This window comes from Camelus dromedarius, chromosome 19 (genome assembly GCF_036321535.1).
Source record: "Camelus dromedarius isolate mCamDro1 chromosome 19, mCamDro1.pat, whole genome shotgun sequence".
NCBI lineage: Eukaryota > Metazoa > Chordata > Mammalia > Artiodactyla > Camelidae > Camelus > Camelus dromedarius.
The window spans coordinates 22,328,328-22,348,400 of NC_087454.1; the positions used below are offsets into that span (position 1 = coordinate 22,328,328).

A 20,073-nucleotide genomic window follows, 5' to 3' on the forward strand; every position below is an offset into this window, starting at 1 on the left:
TAATGAGACTCAAAAAAGAGACACTGTGTAAAACAGCTTGCGCCTGGCTTTCTTGCTTTAAGAAACCTATTATTTCTCAGTTGTCACTTTCTCAGCAAGTTTTCTGTCTTATTTAATGTTGAGCTCCCCTCTTCCATGCTTTATCCCCTTCTCCCGCATGGCGTTTGGTTCCATCTAACCCACTACATAGTCTTTATTATTTGTCTTCTCCAACTCTAAAGTCAACTCCATCAGGGCAAAAACGTTTGTTTTGTTCACTGCTGTCTTCGCAGCATTTACAGCAGTGCCTGGAACATAGCAGCCAATCGTTAGATAACTGTCGAAAGAAAGGATGAATACCACACTTCCGGGATCATCAAGAATCTAAGGACATGGACGTAGATTGAACCTTGCAGGGATCCTTAGTACCACCCTCCCTTTCCCGCCTTCCTCTAGGTGAAGGGAGGTGCAGGACAAGCCCCACCCCTGGCTCGGCCGCCAATGAGGATAACGCTTCCCAAGCGCGACTCCGCGGGCGGATTGGATGACTGGGTGGGGTTTCTGACGTCATGTTTGACTAATGTGTTCCCCCCCCCCCCGCCGGCGCTTACTTTGTGCGTCACTTCCGGGCGGCGCCGAACGGAGGGACCAACGGCTTACAGAGCAACATGCCGAAGTGAGTGGGGCCTTGAATCTGAGGGTGTTCGCGGTCTCGATCTCTAATTGTTGCCCTGCGGGGCAGCTCAGGGCGGGTTCTGGCTCCTGGAGCCTCTAGGGGAGTGTGAGGGTCTCGGGGATGGAGGGAGATCGGAAGCTCTAAATACCCCTTTCCGAGTGTGGAGGTCGACTCCGCGTAAGGCAGCCAAAAAGCTTGATTTATCTCAGGACGCTTTGACGTCTTCGAATCGTGAATACGTCTTTTACTTAATTTTTTTACCTTCAATGAACAGCTCCTTGTTGGATGGGCATCTGTTAACCGGTTGTCATCTTCTCATTTTGTCTACCTCCCTCCTCTTTCCAGGTTTTATTGTGACTACTGCGATACATACCTCACCCATGACTCTGTAAGTAGTGTTTCTGTTCAGTTTGAAAAAAAATGTATACGTCTGCCATTTGCAACAATGTGGAGGGGCCTAGTATTAGGCTTAGTGAAATAAGTCAGAGAAAGACAAATACTCTGTTACCACTTATTTGTGGAAGTTAAAAAAATAAAACGAATGTATATAATAAAACAGAAACAGACTCAACTGATATAGAGAACAAACTAGTGGTTACCAGTGGGGAGGAGCAAAATAGAGGTATAGGATTAAGAGGTATAAACTACTATGTGTAAAATAGGTAAGCAACAGAGATATATTATACAGGACAGGGGGATTATATCTATTATTTTATAGTAACTTTAAACGGAGTATAAGCTACAAAAATGTTGAATCACTGTGTTATATACCTGAAACTAACAGTGTTGTAAATCAACTATACTTCAATTTAAAAATAAATTTAAAGAAAGGGAACCTAAAAAACCTTATATGTAATTAGTTTTTTTTTTATTTTGAAATTTGTGCTTTTCATTTTGCTAAGATTTAAGGGCTACTGCTTGGAGAAAATACCTCAGGGTGTTTGTTTTTCCACCCTTCCTGTAACTGTCTTCATAATTTGAAGTTATTAGTCTTCCAGCAGTCAGTGTTTTCAGTGGTGACCCCAAATAACAAAGCTTTAGCAAACTTGAAGGTAGGAAAAATTTATATGACAAGTGAAAATTCTAGGAAAATGTCCTAAAATTCAAGTATTTGATTGTGTCCAAGATTCTCAATGTTGGATTAAATTGGAAAGAAATGCCTAAATTTGGAACTGAGTACTTTGATTTGATTAAAAACGGCTTAACAAATAATAACAGCAATTAAGACTGAATATTTATTGTGTGCCAGGCAGTGTTCCAAATGTTTTACATGTATCATTTTGTTAAATGCTCATGATAATCCTGTGATGTTAGTATTATCTCCCATTTTACAGAGGGGGAGACTGAGGCAGTGTTGGTAAATAACTGACTGGATATTATAAAACCAGAAAGTTGAATAGAGCTGGAAGATAAGCCTAGACAGTGTAACTCCAGAGTTTTCTATGTTAGCAGCTCTTAAAATTCTTGTTTCAGAGTCCCTTTACGCTTTTAAAAGTTACTGACTTATAACATTTTAAAAGTGAAAAATTGCTATTTTTCCAAAACAAAAAATTTAGTATGAAGAATGGTGTTTTAACATTTTTGGAAACCTCTATAATGTCTGTCTTAATAGAAGCTGGCTGAATTTTCATCTTCATTAAATCTTTTGCACTATGTTTTGGTTGAAGTGTGTGAAGAATCCAGCCTCACATGAATATGAGAGTACTTTAATAGCATTTTTAGACAATTGTGGATATTCTTTAATGCTTTGTATTACTGCACCAAAACTCAACTCCACATGCAGTGTGGAGTCTGAAACCATATCAGATGCTCTATTATGTTAAAATTCACTGGTCTATCTTATACTTTGAGAGGTGCCTGTGAGCCACACCTTGAGAACTGCGGCTCTCTAGCTTGCTGCCTCTGTAGAGACCTGGTTAAATCAGAACTCTTGATCATCATGTCATCTTGAATAGTACCTGCAAGACCCTAGCCAATGATTTCTCTGTTGTCACTTCCTTTGGAATTCTCTCTAGCACATGGTAAGATGTAGTTCAGCATTAATAGATTTTTAGAACATGTAAGTAGAGTTGTTCCTCTTGAAAAAATAATAGTTGTAAGTGTTATTATAGATGGTCCTGGAGGAGACTTCTCCAGTAAGTTGGTATTGGTAGTAGGTTGCCTGTAGACTCCTGGTCTTTTTGTTTGGTTTGGTTTTGTATCCTTAACTCCTAGTTCAAACTCCTAGCCATAATTTTCTGAAATTGTTAGTGTGTGTGGGGGGCTATGCCTTTCTATCCTTTTCCAGTGCTATATTGTCATATACTCACTTATCTTTCTAATGCCAGAATTCAGAGAATTGAAAAGTAACTTTATGATAAATATCTCTTTATGAGAAACATCGGGAACCCTCGTAAGACTGTTGTTCTAACATGGTATCTTGTGAAAATACGAAGTTTCCTAGCGATTGAACATTTCCTGTGGTGGACTTTGAAATGTATAAAATGTTCAGTACTCTAACTTTTGAGCCTTCTGCTGGTTTTTAGGCATAATTTTGTTGTTAGGCTTCGGGCATCATTATTGTATTAGTATAAGCAGTGGTTTGGGAGACAGGGAACAGTATTTTGAAATGTAGACCATGAAAAGACAGTTTCTACTAACATGACATTGGTCACACCTGCTCCCGCTGAAGCAGTCATATGAAGAGAGGTAGGAAGCAGGTAGGCAGCCATGAGGAGCATCTGAATGAGATCTGGATTCTAGGCCTTGGTTTGCTGCTGTCTATGTGTTTTGAGATAAGTCTTTAAGCATAAATAGAAGATAGTATCCTTGTGGTTATTTAATCAGTTTATTGAATTATAATTTATTTTCATTTTAATGCATACATTTTAAGTGTACAGTTTGACTATTTGTCAGATGATTACAACTTGACTTACATACATTAAGATAATGGAACATTTTCGTCACTGCAGAAAGTTCTCCTGTGTTTCTTTGCAGTCAATCCCCTGCACCCCTGACCCCAAGTGATTTGGTTTTTATTACTAAAGATCATTATTACTGGTTTTAAACTTCATATGAATGGAATCTTACATACTCTGTGTGTGTGTGTCTGATATCTTTTGTTCAGCATGTTTTTGAGATTTGTCCATATTGCACATATCAGTGATTCATTCTTTCTGATTATTCCCCTGTGCCATGCAGATGTGGTTTTTATGTGGACTGAGACACTGCTTGTAAAGTACATAGCATGGTGTCTGGCATGTAGTAAGAGCTAAATAAATAAATGTTAACTTAAAAATATAAAAGGTTAAGTGTATGGAATCTATCTTATGTCATTTACCTCAATAAAGCTGTTAAAAAACAAACGGATTAGGGGGCTAGAGACAAAGGGCTGTGTGATTCACATAGAGTCTGTATTCTAGACCTATGGTCCTTTAAAAAAATATATTCCCATAAATTGTTATTTAAATATATGTGAGCAATATTATTTTGCTGTAGAATAACCTCGGAAAGAGCATAAAAGTGACATTGTGTCCTAGATGAGTGAATTGCAAACTTTTTTTTTCCTAGTGGTATATTTTATTTTATTTTTTAAAATACATTTTTATTGAAGTATAGTCAATTTACAATGCTGTGTCAATTTCTGGTGTACAGCACAATACTTCAGTCATATAGGAACATACATTCATTTTCATATTCTTTTTCATCATAAGTTACTACAAGATACTGAATATGGTTCCCTGTGCTATACAGTATAAACTTGTTTGGATTGCAAACTTTTTCTTCATATGTCAGATTGTAATTATTTTAGGTTTGTGGACCATATGGTCTTTGTTTAATTACTCAACTGTGCTGTTGCAGAGAGAAGACAAGGCTATACCTAAACAAATTAATGCAGCTATGTTCCAGTACTTTTTTCCACAAATTCAGATATCTCACCCATGGGCCATAGTTTGCTGACTCCAGTTTAGATAATTAATATAGTAGATAAATTACCACAGTACATTGCTAGATAAGTTTTTAAGTGATGCTTTAGCACCCAGCTGGAGCTGCTAAAGGTAGCCAGTCTACCTATATAAAGGTAAGGCTTTAAAAATTTTCTGGTTTTGGATATTTGTTTCTTTGTCTGATATGACCTTTTTGTTTTACAGCCATCTGTGAGAAAGACACATTGCAGTGGTAGGAAACACAAAGAGAATGTGAAAGACTACTATCAGAAATGGATGGAAGAGCAGGCTCAGAGCCTGATTGACAAAACAAGTACGTTTCAGTCTTTTGTTCTCATGTGGTAGAATGGTCCCATTCTTTTTTGTCCCTGTCTCTCTTTTGTTTTCCACAGAAGCAACTCATTCTGAATGATAAATAGGAGCATTCTGATATATTGAATGAAAGGAGTGAAGGTCTTTGGTTTCCCAGGGATATAGGAACACATTAATATTAATTATTGAGGTTACAGCAATCAGGTATTGGGTAGACTGGGAAGTGTGGCAGAGAAGAATGAGCTGCCCGGTATTTCTTTATTGATGTAGGCCACATTTCGTAACAAATTTATATAAAACCTCCTTTGTAGTGATCTATAGTTTTTAGAACTGTTTTCCTTTTACAGTAGGAAAAGGTAGGGGGTGAGTTTGTAGTTCTCCTCAGAGAGTTTAAGAGCTTTATTCTTTGTCGTCCTGGAAAAGATAGGTGGTCAAAAAGTAAGTAACTGAAGTGGTGAAACAGTCTGGCTGTATTTTGGACCCCTATTGTACATATGATCCTTTTTTTGTTTAATTAGGAACATTTTTGTTGTTTAGACTAGTGCAAATCTTAGACATTGTCCCATTTCACCTGGAAAATTTTTATAATGTACTTTCCCCTCTATTTGAAAAGATGTTAGAAACTTCTTGCATTAAAGGTTAGCATTATGTTTGTTATTTTTTTATACTCAGCAAAATAATTTAGGATGAGTAAACATTTTTGATGGAAGAATTTTAAGAGGAGAGGAGGCAAACCCTCAGGGACATACCTTATGATGGTCACGATTATGTTGATGTTTAGTCTGCTGTTGATTCAATGGCTTGGAAAACCTTTACTGGGGGATATGATCCCTGAGAGAGCATAGGCTCTGTTTAGAGGCATGTCGGTAGTTGTTCCTGCATCTGTACTATAGGTCACTTTTTGGATCTGGTCCATATGAATCATTAGTGATCTACCTAAGTAACTTGATCTCCTTTGCACTGGTGGGGGTGGAGTAGAATGGAGGAATATCTGGGCTGCAGACTGCACTGAACTGGGAAGGACTAACAAATTTAGGAATTGACTTTATGAGTGTGTATTTTAGTATTTATTTATGACTCCTTTTTCAAACCAAATATAAATGATCTTCAGTTTCTTTTGTTTTCATTTGTGCCTCATATTGTCTGAAAGAAAAATTAAAAGGTGATTGTATTGGACATTTTTTAAGATCATAATCTCCTTCAGGGCAGGCTCTTACATTGAAATCTTTGTTTCTTTCACATCTCTTAGCTTGATGTGTTAATTTCACAAAGTAATAAACTGAAGTAGCATACTGTTTTCATGCAGGAAAGCATATATATAGGAAGGACTGAAGTTTTACAAAGCCTGGCCTCTAGGCAGGTATCACATTTTTCAAACAAAACTATGAGTGGCTTGAATTGAGTATAAACCGCATCTACAGATTAAAAATGACTGCTTTTCATCGTCATCATCGTTGTTGTTTTGCTTTGTGGGGGAGATAATCATGTTTATGTATTTACTTATTTTAATGGAAGTACTGGGGATTGAACCCAGGACCTTGTGCATGCTGAGCATGTGCTCTACCACTGAGTTATACTCTCCTGTCCTTGATGACTGCTTCTCTTTGGTAAGACATTTATAGGTGGGAGGTTTTCACTCCAGTCTCTCAGTTAATTCAGCTATAGAAATGCTGACTAAATAAAAACAGGTTAAAAAAGCCAAATCAATAAACCAATTAATTGCAGTTTTAGCTGGTAAATACCTAAAGTTGATTTAAAAATTGTAGAGGCCATGATGTAGTAATCTTAGATGAGTGCACTTTAGACTGAAATAAGGGGACTGTTAAAGATTTAAAAGAAAGTAGTTATTTTAGTAAAAATAAGTGGGTTGTTGAATTCTTATTCACTGTGTGTTGTTTTTTTCTCACTCTCTCCAAAGCTGCTGCATTTCAACAAGGAAAGATACCTCCTACTCCATTCTCTGCTCCTCCTCCTGCAGGGGCAATGATCCCACCTCCCCCCAGTCTCCGTGAGTTTATAAAGTTTTTATCTTAAGGGGTGTAACTGGACAGATTATCCTTTGATTTTGTTAGATTATCTCACAGTTGGCTTTCAAATACTCATTAAATGAATACATGGACAGTAATAAAGAACAACTTTAGCATTATAATTTCTGAAATATCTTTAGAGTTATCTTCTGATTGCATTATTACTAAGGTATTATATTTGTGGCATCCCAAGTGCGTCTGAGACAGATTGAATGGAAAGCTCAGAATGTACCTGTGGTTAGATGAGCTGATACATGAAGAGGTACTGCTGAGTCCATAAACTGTTTACTGCTATAAATACAACACTGGAGGATTGAAGTAGTTGATAAATTCCTCAGTCTTTCCCCCTATCTTCTAACCTACCTAACACCAATGTATATACCTTGTGAAAGACAAAAATTGAATAGTTCAAAGGGAGTGGATCCAAGGCCTGTCCTCTCTGGGAAGGTTTGTTGTTCCTGCGTGACAGATAGGAGGAGATTAAGTAACTAGGCCATAAGTTTTTTGGCACTCCTGGAAGAGTTCAGATTGAAATTGAACTCAGAGACCTAAACTCAGTCCTGCAAATAATCATGGATGTAAACACAGAGAAGTTTATAATAGTTGCACACTAATGCAGGTGGACCCCTAGTTACCCACCAAACCCTTCTCGGAATCCTGTCATCCTGGGACCTGGTCAGGGCTCTGCTCACAGCAGCTCTAAGGTCATCTCACTCTCCTACTCTGTCGTGACTGGCTGGCACTTAACACCATTATTTTTACTTCTTTTTTATTTTTTTGTTTTTTATAAGGGGGAGGTAATTAAATTTATTTATTTATTTCTGTTTGGAGGAGGTACTGGGGATTGAACCCAGGACTTCGTGCATGCTACGCATGTGCTCTGCCACTTGAATTATACCCTCCCCCCAATTATTTTTAACAGAATCGTCAGTGGTATGAATGTACCATAATTAGCCTCAGTGTTTTCTTGTTGTTGGACATATAAGTTGTTCCAGATTGTTGCTATTCTAAATAATACTGTTAGGGATATCTCTGTATATACATTTTCATATTTCAAAAGACTCTTAAACCTAAGTTTTGATTGAAAAAAAAAGATTTGAAATTAGGTACTTGTAGATTAAGTTCATCAGTTTTTTGTCAAGAGCTCTGCAGAGGGTATAATACCCACCTGTTGAAAATTAAACTTCTGAAATTTTTTTAACCTGGAAAACTTGTCTTCATTTTATACTTCTGTCTAGGCAGGCTTGTTCTTGTTTCTTAGTCATAAAGTAACTAAAGTTTTGTGATATACTGGTTTTTGTGGATCTACTGTTATAAAAGAAACTGTGAGAAGTTACAGAATTGTTACAGAATTTGGGCCAGATCATGAAATATCATTAAGAAGAAAAAAATGTTAATATGCAAGCATATCTTAACCTGAGGCCCCATTCTTTATTTCAGCGGGTCCTCCTCGCCCTGGTATGATGCCAGCACCCCATATGGGGGGCCCTCCCATGATGCCAATGATGGGCCCTCCGCCTCCTGGGATGATGCCAGTGGGACCTGGTAAGTTTGAATCTCTAGTCTTTTAGTTCTCCATTTAAATGGAAGAATTAATTAGCTAATTAGCTGTCTAAATGTGTTATTGCAACAAATTACAAATGGTGAATGTATAATAATAAAGAGAAATATTTGGTTTATCAGTGTAATTGGATGGTATCCAAAGACCTTGAGCTACTAAAAGCAGGATAAGACTGCCTCTTTTTTTGTTTTCCTTCCTCTCTCTTGTTCCCCACGCTCCTCCTGACTTTTGGCCATTTATAATAAAGGGAAGGGTAGATGCATACTTGTACTACTGCTTTTCTCAGTTTGATTTGAGCTGAGCTACCACCTGTTGCTGATTTAATCTCGCAGGGTAACTAGGCCAAATTAGTGTATATGAAAAAGGTCTTAGGTGTGGTAGTCTTTTATTCCAGGAAGGGAAAAAATCCTTGTACCTCAGACATTTTATTTAAACATAAATGTACATTAATTTGCAGACTTTTCTCATACATGGGCCTTTGCTTTGAGAATGAGTCTGCTCATTGGAACACCATGTATTTCTTACAGAAACCAACAAGCCATACCAACTTTAGTTTCATTTTCTTTAAAGTGATTAGAGAGGTGAGGCAATTTAGTTCCAATTTTTAAAATTTAGTTTTTTTTTTAATATATTTTTTTGGTGAGGGGAGGTAATTAGGTTTATTTATTTATTTATTTACTTTACTGGTAGTGCTGGGACCTCATGCATGCTAAGCATGCACTCTACCACTGAGGTAGACCCTTTCCCACTAGTTCCAGTTTTTTATGATGGTCTTGCCTACCGAATTTGTACTTTTGGGGGAATGATTTGCCTGTGTCTTTCTTAGTATCAGCTTTTTCTTCATAGAATCAGTATTTTCCTACATTCATAGTTTATTGGTTTATAGAATAATTAAATTATGTAATAAGAATAAATACAACTGACGTAAGAAGCCTATGCTGAACTGGTAAGACAAGGTGCAAAGGTATTACAGTAGCCTCCTAGCCGGAAGCATTCAGTATGCTTGCTGTGGGTATCATTTAGAGGGATGAGAGAGAATAGGTAGAAAGTTCCTGCCTTTCTGGCTTGTGAACCCAAAACACAATCAGAATGATTGAGATGTCTCTTGCTTTCTTTCTTTTTTTTTTTTTTTTTTCTTGCTTTCTTAAATTGGGGTTACAAATTCAAATTCCTAGAGGGGTTAGGGATGTGAACTGGGGAATGCATGACTTGTCTAAAAAAGGCTTCTAGTATCAGTGTCAGCCTGTGGTTGACATTTGAGAATACAGGCTTGGTGTTGCCAGTTTGAGTATTTTCTTGTTGTTGTTTTTAGCCAGGATAAAATAATAAAATTATGGGATTTGCAGTAAAACAATTGAGTACTTGGTGGGTGGGCAGGGATGAATGAATGGGGATGAGATGAAACAAAGTTGATTGTGGGTAGATAATTGTGAAGCTGGATGATGGGTACATGGATGTTCATTATATTCTTATAGTCTATTCTTGTGTAAGTTTGAATATTTCCATAATAAAAAGTTGAAAAAAGGAATCTAGATTTACATATTAGTAATAAGACATATTAGTTGCCAATGTTGACAACTAATTAAAATTTAATGCACTATGGAGAGCAAAGAAATCAAGTTTTCAGGTGCCTCATTTTAATCTTTGGTCTAGATCAGTTTCTTCTAAGAAATGCTGAATGCACATTATATTATGGAGGGATTTTTAACAAAGTATTTAGAAGTTTAGTGTTACTGTTCCTGTTTAAATTATTCTGTACCTGTTGAATTTTGTGTCTTTGCATATACTTGTGTTTTACTTTTAGTGATAAGGCTGTATTCAGTTTGAAATAGTTTCCTCTTGAACCATTTATTGTAAGCCTTTAATCAAAATGATCTAGTTAAAAATACATTAGGTAAAATTTGATATTTAAAAAGATATAAGATGAAAATTATATGAGACATAATAATAAACTGAGTACCATGAACCCACCACCCAGCTGAGGAAGTAGAACATTACCAGTCCCATGAAGCTGCCTCTGTTCCTCCCCAGCCTCCACCTGTCTGCTTGCCCTCCCTTCCCTAGCTCATTTATTTGGCTGGTATATTGCTGGGACACTTAAAAAAAATCATTAATGGTTTCTAAAATGCATTAGAAAAATCAGATTTGTGTGTGTGTGTGCTAATTGTTATAAATCACGTTATTGCTATTATTTTTCTTGACTTGAGCTAAGTATGGTTACTAACAGGTTCTCAGCATGGGCCTCCTGCTCACCTTTCCTACAACTCCGAACAAACGCTTAGTGGTAAGATTGTCCTCTGTGCCTGTGTACATTCATGAAATAGCTCCTGGTTATATGGTGGATAGAACTGATTTAAAGAACTGACTGAATAAAATGTGACTTAGTTGTGAATTTCCCTGAGTGAGAAAAAAGGTCAATTTAGGGAAACTAGTCCCTGGTGATTTCTGGAAAGCAATCTATTAATAGTTTCCCCCTTACTATCATTAGATCATGATTCCCATATGGTTCTTGTGTTGACCTTTTTGTTTTTTTGTTTGAGAATGTCTAAGTAATTTACAGATGTGATGAATTTGTTGCATTTCTTTTGTCAAGTATGTCTTTTTTCCAGCATTTTGCAGGGGGGGGCTACTTTTTTGTTTTTAATTGAAGTTCCATCAAGCTCTCATAAGTAGTATTTTCTGACTCTGTTTTTTCCTTCTCTTTGTTTCGCCTGCAGCTCCTGGAATGAGGCCGCCTATGGGAGGCCACATGCCAATGATGCCTGGGCCTCCAATGATGAGACCTCCCGCCCGTCCCATGATGGTGCCCACTCGACCAGGGATGACTCGACCAGACAGATAAGGAGATTGGGGAGCCTCTTTATATCAGTTTTATATTACTTGTTCTACTTCACCAGGAGATTGTGGTGCTGTGACTCTGGATGTTTTTTTAACAGCGTGACAAGGAAGACTTGCTCCCGCCTTCCTATCAGAGAGAGAATAGTTTTGGAGGGGAGTAGTTGAGGGGAAAAAAACAATTTTCATTTGTATTGTGAAACGTGAAAATAAAATTGTCAACTCTTTTAATTAAAAATCGTTCCCTTTTTTCTCACTTCTGTATAATAAAGGAGGTGAAGCGTTCCAGCTGTGTTTCTCTAGCTCATTCTCTCTTCCGCATGCTCTCTGTGTGACAGTCTTGCCTTAGGTGTAGAGTGGGTCCTTTTTGGTACCTTGCCTTTATTTGTGCAAAGACTTTTGTAAATCTAAAACTTGTAGAGCTTTTGTTAATTAAAATAATAAACAGCACATGGATAATTTTCACATGAATAACATTTTGCATAGTAAGTGGAAAATTTTAAGTCTTATACTGAAATAGAGAAAAAGGCTTCACAGTGAGCGCATATCAGCTAAGAATGGCAAAAATCGCCTTAACCTCAGCTTCTCCTTTCACTCAGCTCCTCTTTTTCTTGAACTCCACATAGTCTGAAAATCTACTAGTCATCAAAAAATTATGCAGATTTCCATGGTGCAGAAGGTGTCTTCAGAATGTCATTTCTTGTATCACCAGGCTATAAAAGGAGGACATTTTTAGGGAGGTATCTAGAAAATAAGCCATTGACACTGTTCATATTCAGCTCAGTGTAAAATCTAAACTCCTGTTTCACCTAAGTGGAAGTGAAAATTGTTACAACCTTTGGAGAGGGCAGTTTGGCAGTATCTCTCAGAATTATAATACCTGTATCCTTTGACTCAGCATTTCCATGTCTAGGAATTTATCCTTTAGGTAGATTTGCACATGTACAAAATGACATGTGTACAAGATTATACATTGCAGCTAAAGACTGGAAATCACATAGATGTCAAATGAAAGAAGACTGATTTAGCAAGTCCAATACATCCACAAAGTGGCATATCTTTTCCAGGCAGGTAAAAACAGAATAAGGAAGTTCTGTACTGATGGAGAAAGATCTCCAAGGTACACAATGTTCTGCACCTTGGTTTGTTCACATAACAGTGTGTTATTTGCTGCTATCCTTTTGTAAAGGAAATATCTGTATGTACTGGTATATGCATAAAGGATCTCTGGAAGTTCAGATAAGCAACTAGTAGTATTGGTTGCCCATGAAAAGTAAATGAGTGGCTGGAGGACAGGGTTGAAGGAGGAACGTTTGCCACCTTTTTGTATCTTTTTTATTTTGAATCATTATTTAAAAAACAAAACAAGCCACCTTTGCTATCTGAGGATATAGTTATAGTGATGCTATGGCCAGGGGTTCCCAAACCAATAGTTTACAACCTGGCTGGTGATCAGAATAATGGGGGACCTTTTCCAAAATGAAGATTCCAGATTTTGATTCTATATATCTGGGTTAGGGCTTATATATCTGCATTTTACAGAAAGAGCCCTAGTAAATTTCGATTATTACCGCGTTTGGCAAACTCTGTCTTAGGATCTTTCCTACTCGAGAATATAACCGTATATGTGTGTCTATTTCTATAATTTTTTAAGATTTGTAGTTAGAAATTGAAATGGCAATAGGTGGACTGCTTTTTATCCTAGAACTTGTGAATATTTTGAAGAGTAGCAAATAAATCACCATATCTAATATCTAGGTAAATGAAAGGTTAGAACTTGAGATCCTTACAATGAGATGATCTTTATGCTCAGCCTCTGTAGAAGCTGAGTCAACTCCTACTCTGAGCTTTTGCCTGGACTGCTTGTTGCTTTTTAGTTTTTCATTGTCATATCTTTTTAAGACGAACTTAAGTCTTAGAAATTGATAGTTTATATGTCTGACTTTTATAGCTAAGATTTGTTTTTAAAATCTTCTGCAGACTTAACTGTGCCAACTGAGCTTAACATGTGACTCAGCAAGTTTCTGGTTTGGGTGGCTGTCAGGCTCAGGGTAAAAAGCCTGTGTGTACACAGAAAACTCACAGGTACCCATTTAGGTTTTTAAAATTGGAATAGATACTTAGGAATTACCCAGATTTTCCTAAAAGGAAGCTTTTTCCATAGTATGTTTTTAAGGTTGAATATCCACTCTAGAAACATTTCTAGTCTTATGAAGAAAGTGTTTTCCATAGTTTCAGAAAAACAATATGACAACTTTAAAGTTTAGCAAGTTTTAACTACAATGAACAAAGGTAGGAATAAATAGTTCTAAGGAAGGTTCTTTTTATTTTGTTTGTTAACTCCCAGGGCAAACTATTGTAATAATTGATTATAAGACATTTTCTTTGTAAGAGGCTATGAAGAAGTCAGACTTACTGCTGTTGATTTATGCCTTTAGACATCTGGTTTTAATTCTAAAATATGAGTCACTGTAATGTGAGAATTAGTATAGGTGTAAACCAGAATACTACTAGATATCAAGAATGAAGAACTTAGTGCCGATGTTGGGTAACATTTGCTTCCTTTTCTGTGGGTAGATCCAAGGCCATTGGGAGGGCAGTTGAAGTCCAGGCTGTCATCATGTCTGCTGCCTGGCTTTAATGGTTTGTCAGAATGCCAGTCCCCTTCATTCGAGGCTGCATGAGTAATGGGATCCTTGCATAGAGCCACAAGCTAATTTGGTCATCCTGTATGGAAAAAGTCCAGTGGTGATTAAGTGTTTGCCCCAATTACATAGCTTCAGTCAGATGGTATCTTTTATTTGGTGAACAGAAGAAAAAAGCTTGGCCTACCTTTGGTTTCTCTGACAGAAGTGTTCTGAAGGCTTGCCTAGTATATTGTTTTATATGAAAACCTTAATGTTAACTAATTGGAGATATTTCTTCCCTTCCTGACTGAAATGTAAAGGTTAGACTTTCTGACACAGAATCAAATCCTGCATCTAGAATAGTTCATCAGACAGGTGCAGGAATAAAACAATCTGAATGTTGCTTATTGTTCTTGCTCTTTAAAGGTCAGGGTGCTAGATTTCAAACTTATAGAAAAGTTTAAGAATTGCACAAGGAACACTTTTATACCCTTTGACCAGGATCATCCATCACCTTTTGTTAGCTGTTAGCACTTCACCTCATTTGCTTTATTATTGGTGCTTGTGTGTGCCCTCACTCCCCCTCCCTCTGTCACTCCCTTTCTCTCTTTCTCTCCATGTATATATTCTATTTTTTCTGAACTGTTTGAGAGTTAAGTTGTTTATATCATGCCTTTTACCATAAATACTTAAATGCGTATTCCTAAGAATAAATATGTCCTTACACGACTGTGGTTTAGTTATCAACCTTGGTTCAATAACCTACCAGCCATGTTTCATTTTTTTTGTCCATTGATAAACATTGTCCTTGTATTTTTTTTTCTTGCCTGTACATGTACTGGAATCATGTACTTTTTTGAGGGGGGTCATATTTCCTTAGTCTCGTTTTAATCTAGAACGATTCCTCAGCCTCTCTGTCTCACTGTCTATCTCACACAACTTTTGTTTAATAGAATGTTCCTCATTTGGGGTTTGCCTGGTGTTTCCTCATGGTTATATTTTGATACATGCCCCCAGTTTTGTCCCTAGGATACATCGGTAGGCAAGCACACAGGCATCTGCCTCTAGTTGGTGATAGTAATTTTGATCACCCATCAGGTGATGGTCCAGTTTCTCTATACTTGTTCCTTTTGAATAAGTATCTTTCTCTGGCTGCCAGTTAAGACTTATGTCCTCATCTAATGAGACTTGGAACTCAGCACAGGATGCCAAGGTCTCAAAGCCCTTTGTAAGTACTTAGCTTTCACAATGACCCTGAGAAACAGGCCTCCCAATTTTTCCCCTCTTTTCTTTCCCTGTATATCACATTCTAGTACTTTTTGGGGATGGCTGTTGAAAGAATCAAGAAGTTAAAGGTAGGACAAAGAATTTTACCTCTATACTCAAATGCTGTATTTTCCCCCTCTTCATCCCTTTTATCTGTCAGGCCTCTGCTGGTAGAGTGAAGGATGTCAAAAGGACAAAAAGAAGAGTAACAATAAAGCCCAGAGTGGCAATTAGTCATTACTAATAGCCCACTCTAGTATCTCTTACTGTCCTTAATAGTAGAACATCTAATTTTCATCTGGATACATGGCCATCTGCAATGAGTAGCACATTTCCCATAGCTTGTAGCTAGGTGAGGCTGTGTGGCAGGAGACTACATGCCTTTTTTCTGCCCTTTGTCTTGTTGACAGTAATGTGGATGTGATGTTTGTTTGAAATGCGAGCAACATCTTGGACTATGAATTGGCAACTAAAGATGGTGTTAGCAAGATAGAAGGAGCATAGGTCCCTAGTGATTGAAGAGCTGCCATGTACTGCCTACCTTAGACATCTTTTACGTGAAAGAGAAATAAACATCTTGTTCATTGAAGCCACGTATTGAGTTTTCTTTTATCTGCAGCTAAGCCTACCTGACTGATAAAGAGATGCTCTGGGAGGAGAGTAATACTGATGCACTTGTTCTGCTAGAAAACCCTGTCTCAGGTCTGCTACTCTTATATTGTTCTGAATTTGGACACTGTTCTGAGTGATGGGACCACAGTAATAAAACAAAGTCTTTCCTCCTCTTATGGAGTTACCATTCTAAAGGAGAAGTCAGACAATAAACAAAAATACCAATGTTAGGTTGCATGTGCCATGAAGAAAAATAAAGCAGGTAAGGGGTATAGGTAGGGAGTGCCAGCTCAGGGATGACTGTAGGAAAGATGTGAAGGGAGTGGTGGTGGTGGTGGTGGTGGTGGTGGGGAAAGCTGTGCAGATGGCCAGGGCACAAGCTTTCCGGTCAGGACAAAGACTGAAGTGGGAGTCTACTTATTTTATTGGAGGAACAGCAGGGAGGCCAGCGTAGCTCCAAACAGCTAGACCTTTGAGAGTGATGGGTATTTTATTATGTTGATTGTGGTGATGATTTCACAGGTGTGTATATATGCCAAAACTTAAAAAACTGTACACTTTAAATATGTGCACTTTGTGGTCTGTCAACCATACCTCAATAAAGTTGTTTTAAAAAGTCTTAGCTACCATAAACTAGAAACTACTCTTAAGAATCCTTATAGACAGCAATACCATATTTGCTATTTAACCCTCTTGCTTTTGAGTTTTCTATAAAACTACCTTTCCTTGTTTGCATAGTCTTATGTTTCTTTGGGCTTGTGTATGTCCTCTTTTGTTCCATACAAAGCACAGTATGTACAAATGAATGTTTAATCATGAATTTAGAAATGTGGCCATCCTGCCAAGCAAGTGAGGGAAGCTATTGGATCTGAAATAAAGGGATCAACTAGGTGTTTTAAAAATGTATGGGTTATGGAATATGACTCAGCAATAAGAAAGGATGAATTATTGGATGGATCTCAGGGGCATTATATTGAGTGAAAAAGCCAGTCTGAAATGGTCATATACTGCATGATCCTATCTATATAAATGACAAAATTATTGAGGTGAAGAATAAATTAGTAGTTAAGGGTTAGGAATGGTTTTGGGGGTGGGAGGAGCAGGGAAAGATTATAAAGGGGTAGCATGAGGGGGAATGTTTGTGTTGATGCCATAGTTCTGTATCTTTACTGTGGGAGTGGTTATACAAGTCTATACACGTGACGAATGACAGAATTATACACAAACACACCAGTATCAGTTTCCTGGGTGATATATTATACTGTAGTTATGTAAGAAGTAACCATTGTAGGAAAGTAGGCAAAGGGTATGTGGGGCTTCTCTGTATTCAACTTCTTGTGAATCTACAATTATTTAAAAAAAATAAGTTTAAAAAAAAGTAAGGACTTCTGGTTCCAGAAAGATGGAATAGATGTACCTTTCCCTATTCTTATTGCTAAGTACAAATAAAATCCTGGACGTTATACATACATAAAAAGCAAGCATAGAAGACTCTGAAAGATGGCAAGAAGGCAGACCTGGTAGGAAACTTGGGACCCAAGGAACAACATGATGAGCTCTCTGGATTTTCTTTTTGCCTCATATGTGCCAGACTTGAAGTTGAAGAAGCTGGCAACCAAGAAACACCCATGGGCAACAGACAAAACACACCCTAAGAAAAAAGGACCAGAAAATACACCCCTTTAGCGAAAGGACCAGAAAAGAGGCAGCTTAACAAACCTTTTAGACAATACTATTCTACTCTAGCCAAACACCACAGAAAAAACTTGCCCTGCCCCAACCCATGTCACAAAGGCCAAGTGGCGAGCTTAGACTTCCACCCTTGTGAGGCTATAATGAAATGCTCCAAACTCCAGCCAGGTGGTATCAGAGAAGAGCTGGGATTATCATTCCTATCTGGCAGTGACAAGGCATTGTCCCCTCTTGATTGATGTAGTGTCAGAAGTTTAAGGGCTTTCACTAATGCCCAGTGGTTATGAGGCTGCGAATATCCCCGTGTCAGTGGAGGCTTTGTGGGGAGCAGTAACAACGCACTGCCACTCCCATCCATAGGAGTATTAGGAGGCCTATTGGAGAGCCAGAACTTAAACTTTAGCCCAGCAGTAATGCGTAACCCTTCTCCTGGGTGTCCAAGGAGGCTGACTAGGCAACCTGGACTTCTGTCTCCACCTGACAGTAACAAGAGGGCACCTTCCCCCTTCTTCTGCCAGATCATTGTGAGAAAAAGCTAGCAAACAGAAGGTTTAAATAAGATCCAGAGTCAGGACATAATAAGAAAATATCCAAGTTTCAATCTAAAATCACTCATCATACCAAGAGCCAAGAAGATCTCAAACTGAATGTAAAAATGCAATCAATAAGTAAGACAAAGATGCTAGAGTTATTTGACAAAGATTTTAGAGCAGTCATCATAAAAGTGCTCCAGTGAGCAATTAAGAACATGCTCAAAACAAATGAAGAAATAGAAAATTTCAGCAAAGAAATAGAAGATATAGAGAAGAACCAAATGGAAATTGTGGAACCTCCAAATAAAATAAATTCAGTGGATGGGCTGGGCTCAACAGTAAGCAATCAGTAACAGGAAATAATCAGAGAACTTGAGGATAGAACAATACAAATACCCAATCTAAACAACGGAAAATAGACTTTAAAAAATGAACACAACTTTAGGGACTTGTGGGTCCCTGAAGATCAAATATTCATGTCAGAGTGCTCCCTTTTAAAAAGGTAATTGGGGCAGGTGGGGGTAGTTCTGGGGGAAATTGAACTTAATATAAGGGATAGGCATAGGAATGCATTGTCTGTTGATCATTTATTTTAAAAATCTAACATTTATACGATTCACCATGCTTAGACTATCTCTGAAATCAGGTAACAATTGTTTAGGGGAAGGGAACTGAATAATTGAATGGTAGAGGGACTGGGAGGGAGGAGACTTACCTTGATTTCTGTATTATGTTCATGTATTAACTATGCACAAGAATGAATAAATTTAAAATTAACTGGTGGTCAGATTTCCTATAAGCCTGTCTCCTCGGAGTATTTTGCTCAGGTTTTTGCTTGAAGGTTTAAGTCCAGAAAACTTCAACTTCCCACCTTTGCCAGAGTTCTCAGGTGTCCCGGACATATGGGTTACCATTTAAAGTGTATGGACGAAATAAAGTGGAAATAGTACTGTCTTACAGTAAGAACACTTGGGTTCTAGTCTTGTCTCACTAAGTAGCTGAGATCTTGAACAAGCTCTTTCAACTATTTCCCTGGGCTTCAGTGTCCTTATTTTCAAAACGAAGTTGATCTCTAAAGCCCTTGGGAATTTAAAGTTACTGTCTCATTTTCTGCTGCCTCCAGCATTTGAGTGGGTTCCTCCGCAGTGCACCTCTTAGGTGTTGAATAAACATTTACCTATTGGTTAACCAGGTAGAGGCTAAGAGGGGCACGAAGAGGATAACGAGGCTTCCCCCTTCTCATCTAGCATAAAGCAGTAGAGCGCAGTGCTTGTACGGGCCTGTGAGATCCTTGAGACTACTTTTCACTCCCCAGCCTGACTACTGGAGTAGTTAGCTGGTGTTCAATGCATAATGAGTGAAAATGTGAGGGAAATAAATGAGACGCGGACCAAAAGGTGCATAATTATCTAGCAAATTCCTGCAAAAAAAAAAAAAAACCAACAAACAAACACACACAACCCCCAAACAAACAGACATCCTGCCTTTCCCCGCCCGAAGCTTTAAGGCGACTGCGGGGGTGTGATCCTCTGGCAGTCGAGAGGGGAAGCCTTTCAGATCTCGCTCGGTAGAGGCAGACGGCAGGGCGGAAGGAGAGGCTGCCAGTCGCCCGCCGCGCCCCGCCTCTCGCCCCTCGCCGCGCGCGTCGCCGCCGCCGCCGCCGCCGCGCGCACTCCACACAGCGCGTGTCCCGGGCTTCCGCGAGCCGGGCTGGCGGCGCGAGATCTCCGCGTCGTCGCGCGGGTGGGTGGGATCGTGGTGGAGCTGCTGGCGCCCGGGTAGGGGCGGCAGAGCGCCATGGAGGCGGCTGGGGTGGCCGTATCCGGTCCCCGCGACTCGGCGAGGTGAGGGGCCGCCTCTTCTCCGCGGCTGAGGAGGCCACCGCTGGGAGCCTGCCTTCCACGCGGGCCGCGGCTCCGGCATGGCCGGGCTCATTAAGAAGCAGATCCTGAAGCACCTGTCCCGGTGAGAGCGCCAGCGCCGGCCCCCAGCGTTTCCGGGCCCCTCCTCACCCTTCCACCCTCCTT

The 20,073-nt window shown here is 38.7% G+C and overlaps 2 protein-coding genes across 4 annotated transcripts in view; both read left to right on the plus strand.

Annotated features, from left to right (window-relative positions):
* The first annotated feature begins 498 nt into the window (after window positions 1-498).
* SNRPC (small nuclear ribonucleoprotein polypeptide C) lies at window positions 499-11,601 on the plus strand. Of its 2 annotated transcripts, XM_010994515.3 has the most exons (7): window positions 499-655; window positions 1,001-1,043; window positions 4,786-4,894; window positions 6,812-6,901; window positions 8,361-8,465; window positions 10,709-10,765; window positions 11,199-11,601. In XM_010994515.3, the coding sequence occupies exons 1-7, from the start codon at window positions 648-650 to the stop codon at window positions 11,321-11,323; spliced, it is 537 nt and encodes a 178-aa protein (XP_010992817.1). In that variant the 5' UTR covers window positions 499-647; the 3' UTR covers window positions 11,324-11,601. The 2 variants fall into 2 exon arrangements, with proteins under 2 accessions (XP_010992817.1, XP_010992818.1); XM_010994516.3 differs by lacking the exon at window positions 10,709-10,765 and having other exon boundaries at window positions 500-655.
* Window positions 11,602-19,704: 8,103 nt separating this feature from the next.
* Window positions 19,705-20,073, plus strand: part of BLTP3A (bridge-like lipid transfer protein family member 3A) — a 55,719-nt gene continuing 55,350 nt past the window's right edge. For both annotated transcript variants that reach the window (XM_031434891.2, XM_010994513.3), the window contains exon 1: window positions 19,705-20,011. Coding sequence is in view for 1 of the 2 variants with exons in the window: in XM_010994513.3 (XP_010992815.3) it covers window positions 19,968-20,011 (44 nt within the window). In the remaining variant the exon portion in view is untranslated. The remainder of the gene's footprint in view (window positions 20,012-20,073) is intronic.

Coding starts and splice junctions, on each gene's coding strand:
- SNRPC (XM_010994515.3), top strand. Junction 8,466..10,708: donor GATGATGCCAGTGGGACCTG/GTAAGTTTGAAT, acceptor GGTTACTAACAG/GTTCTCAGCATGGGCCTCCT. Junction 10,766..11,198: donor CTCCGAACAAACGCTTAGTG/GTAAGATTGTCC, acceptor TTTCGCCTGCAG/CTCCTGGAATGAGGCCGCCT.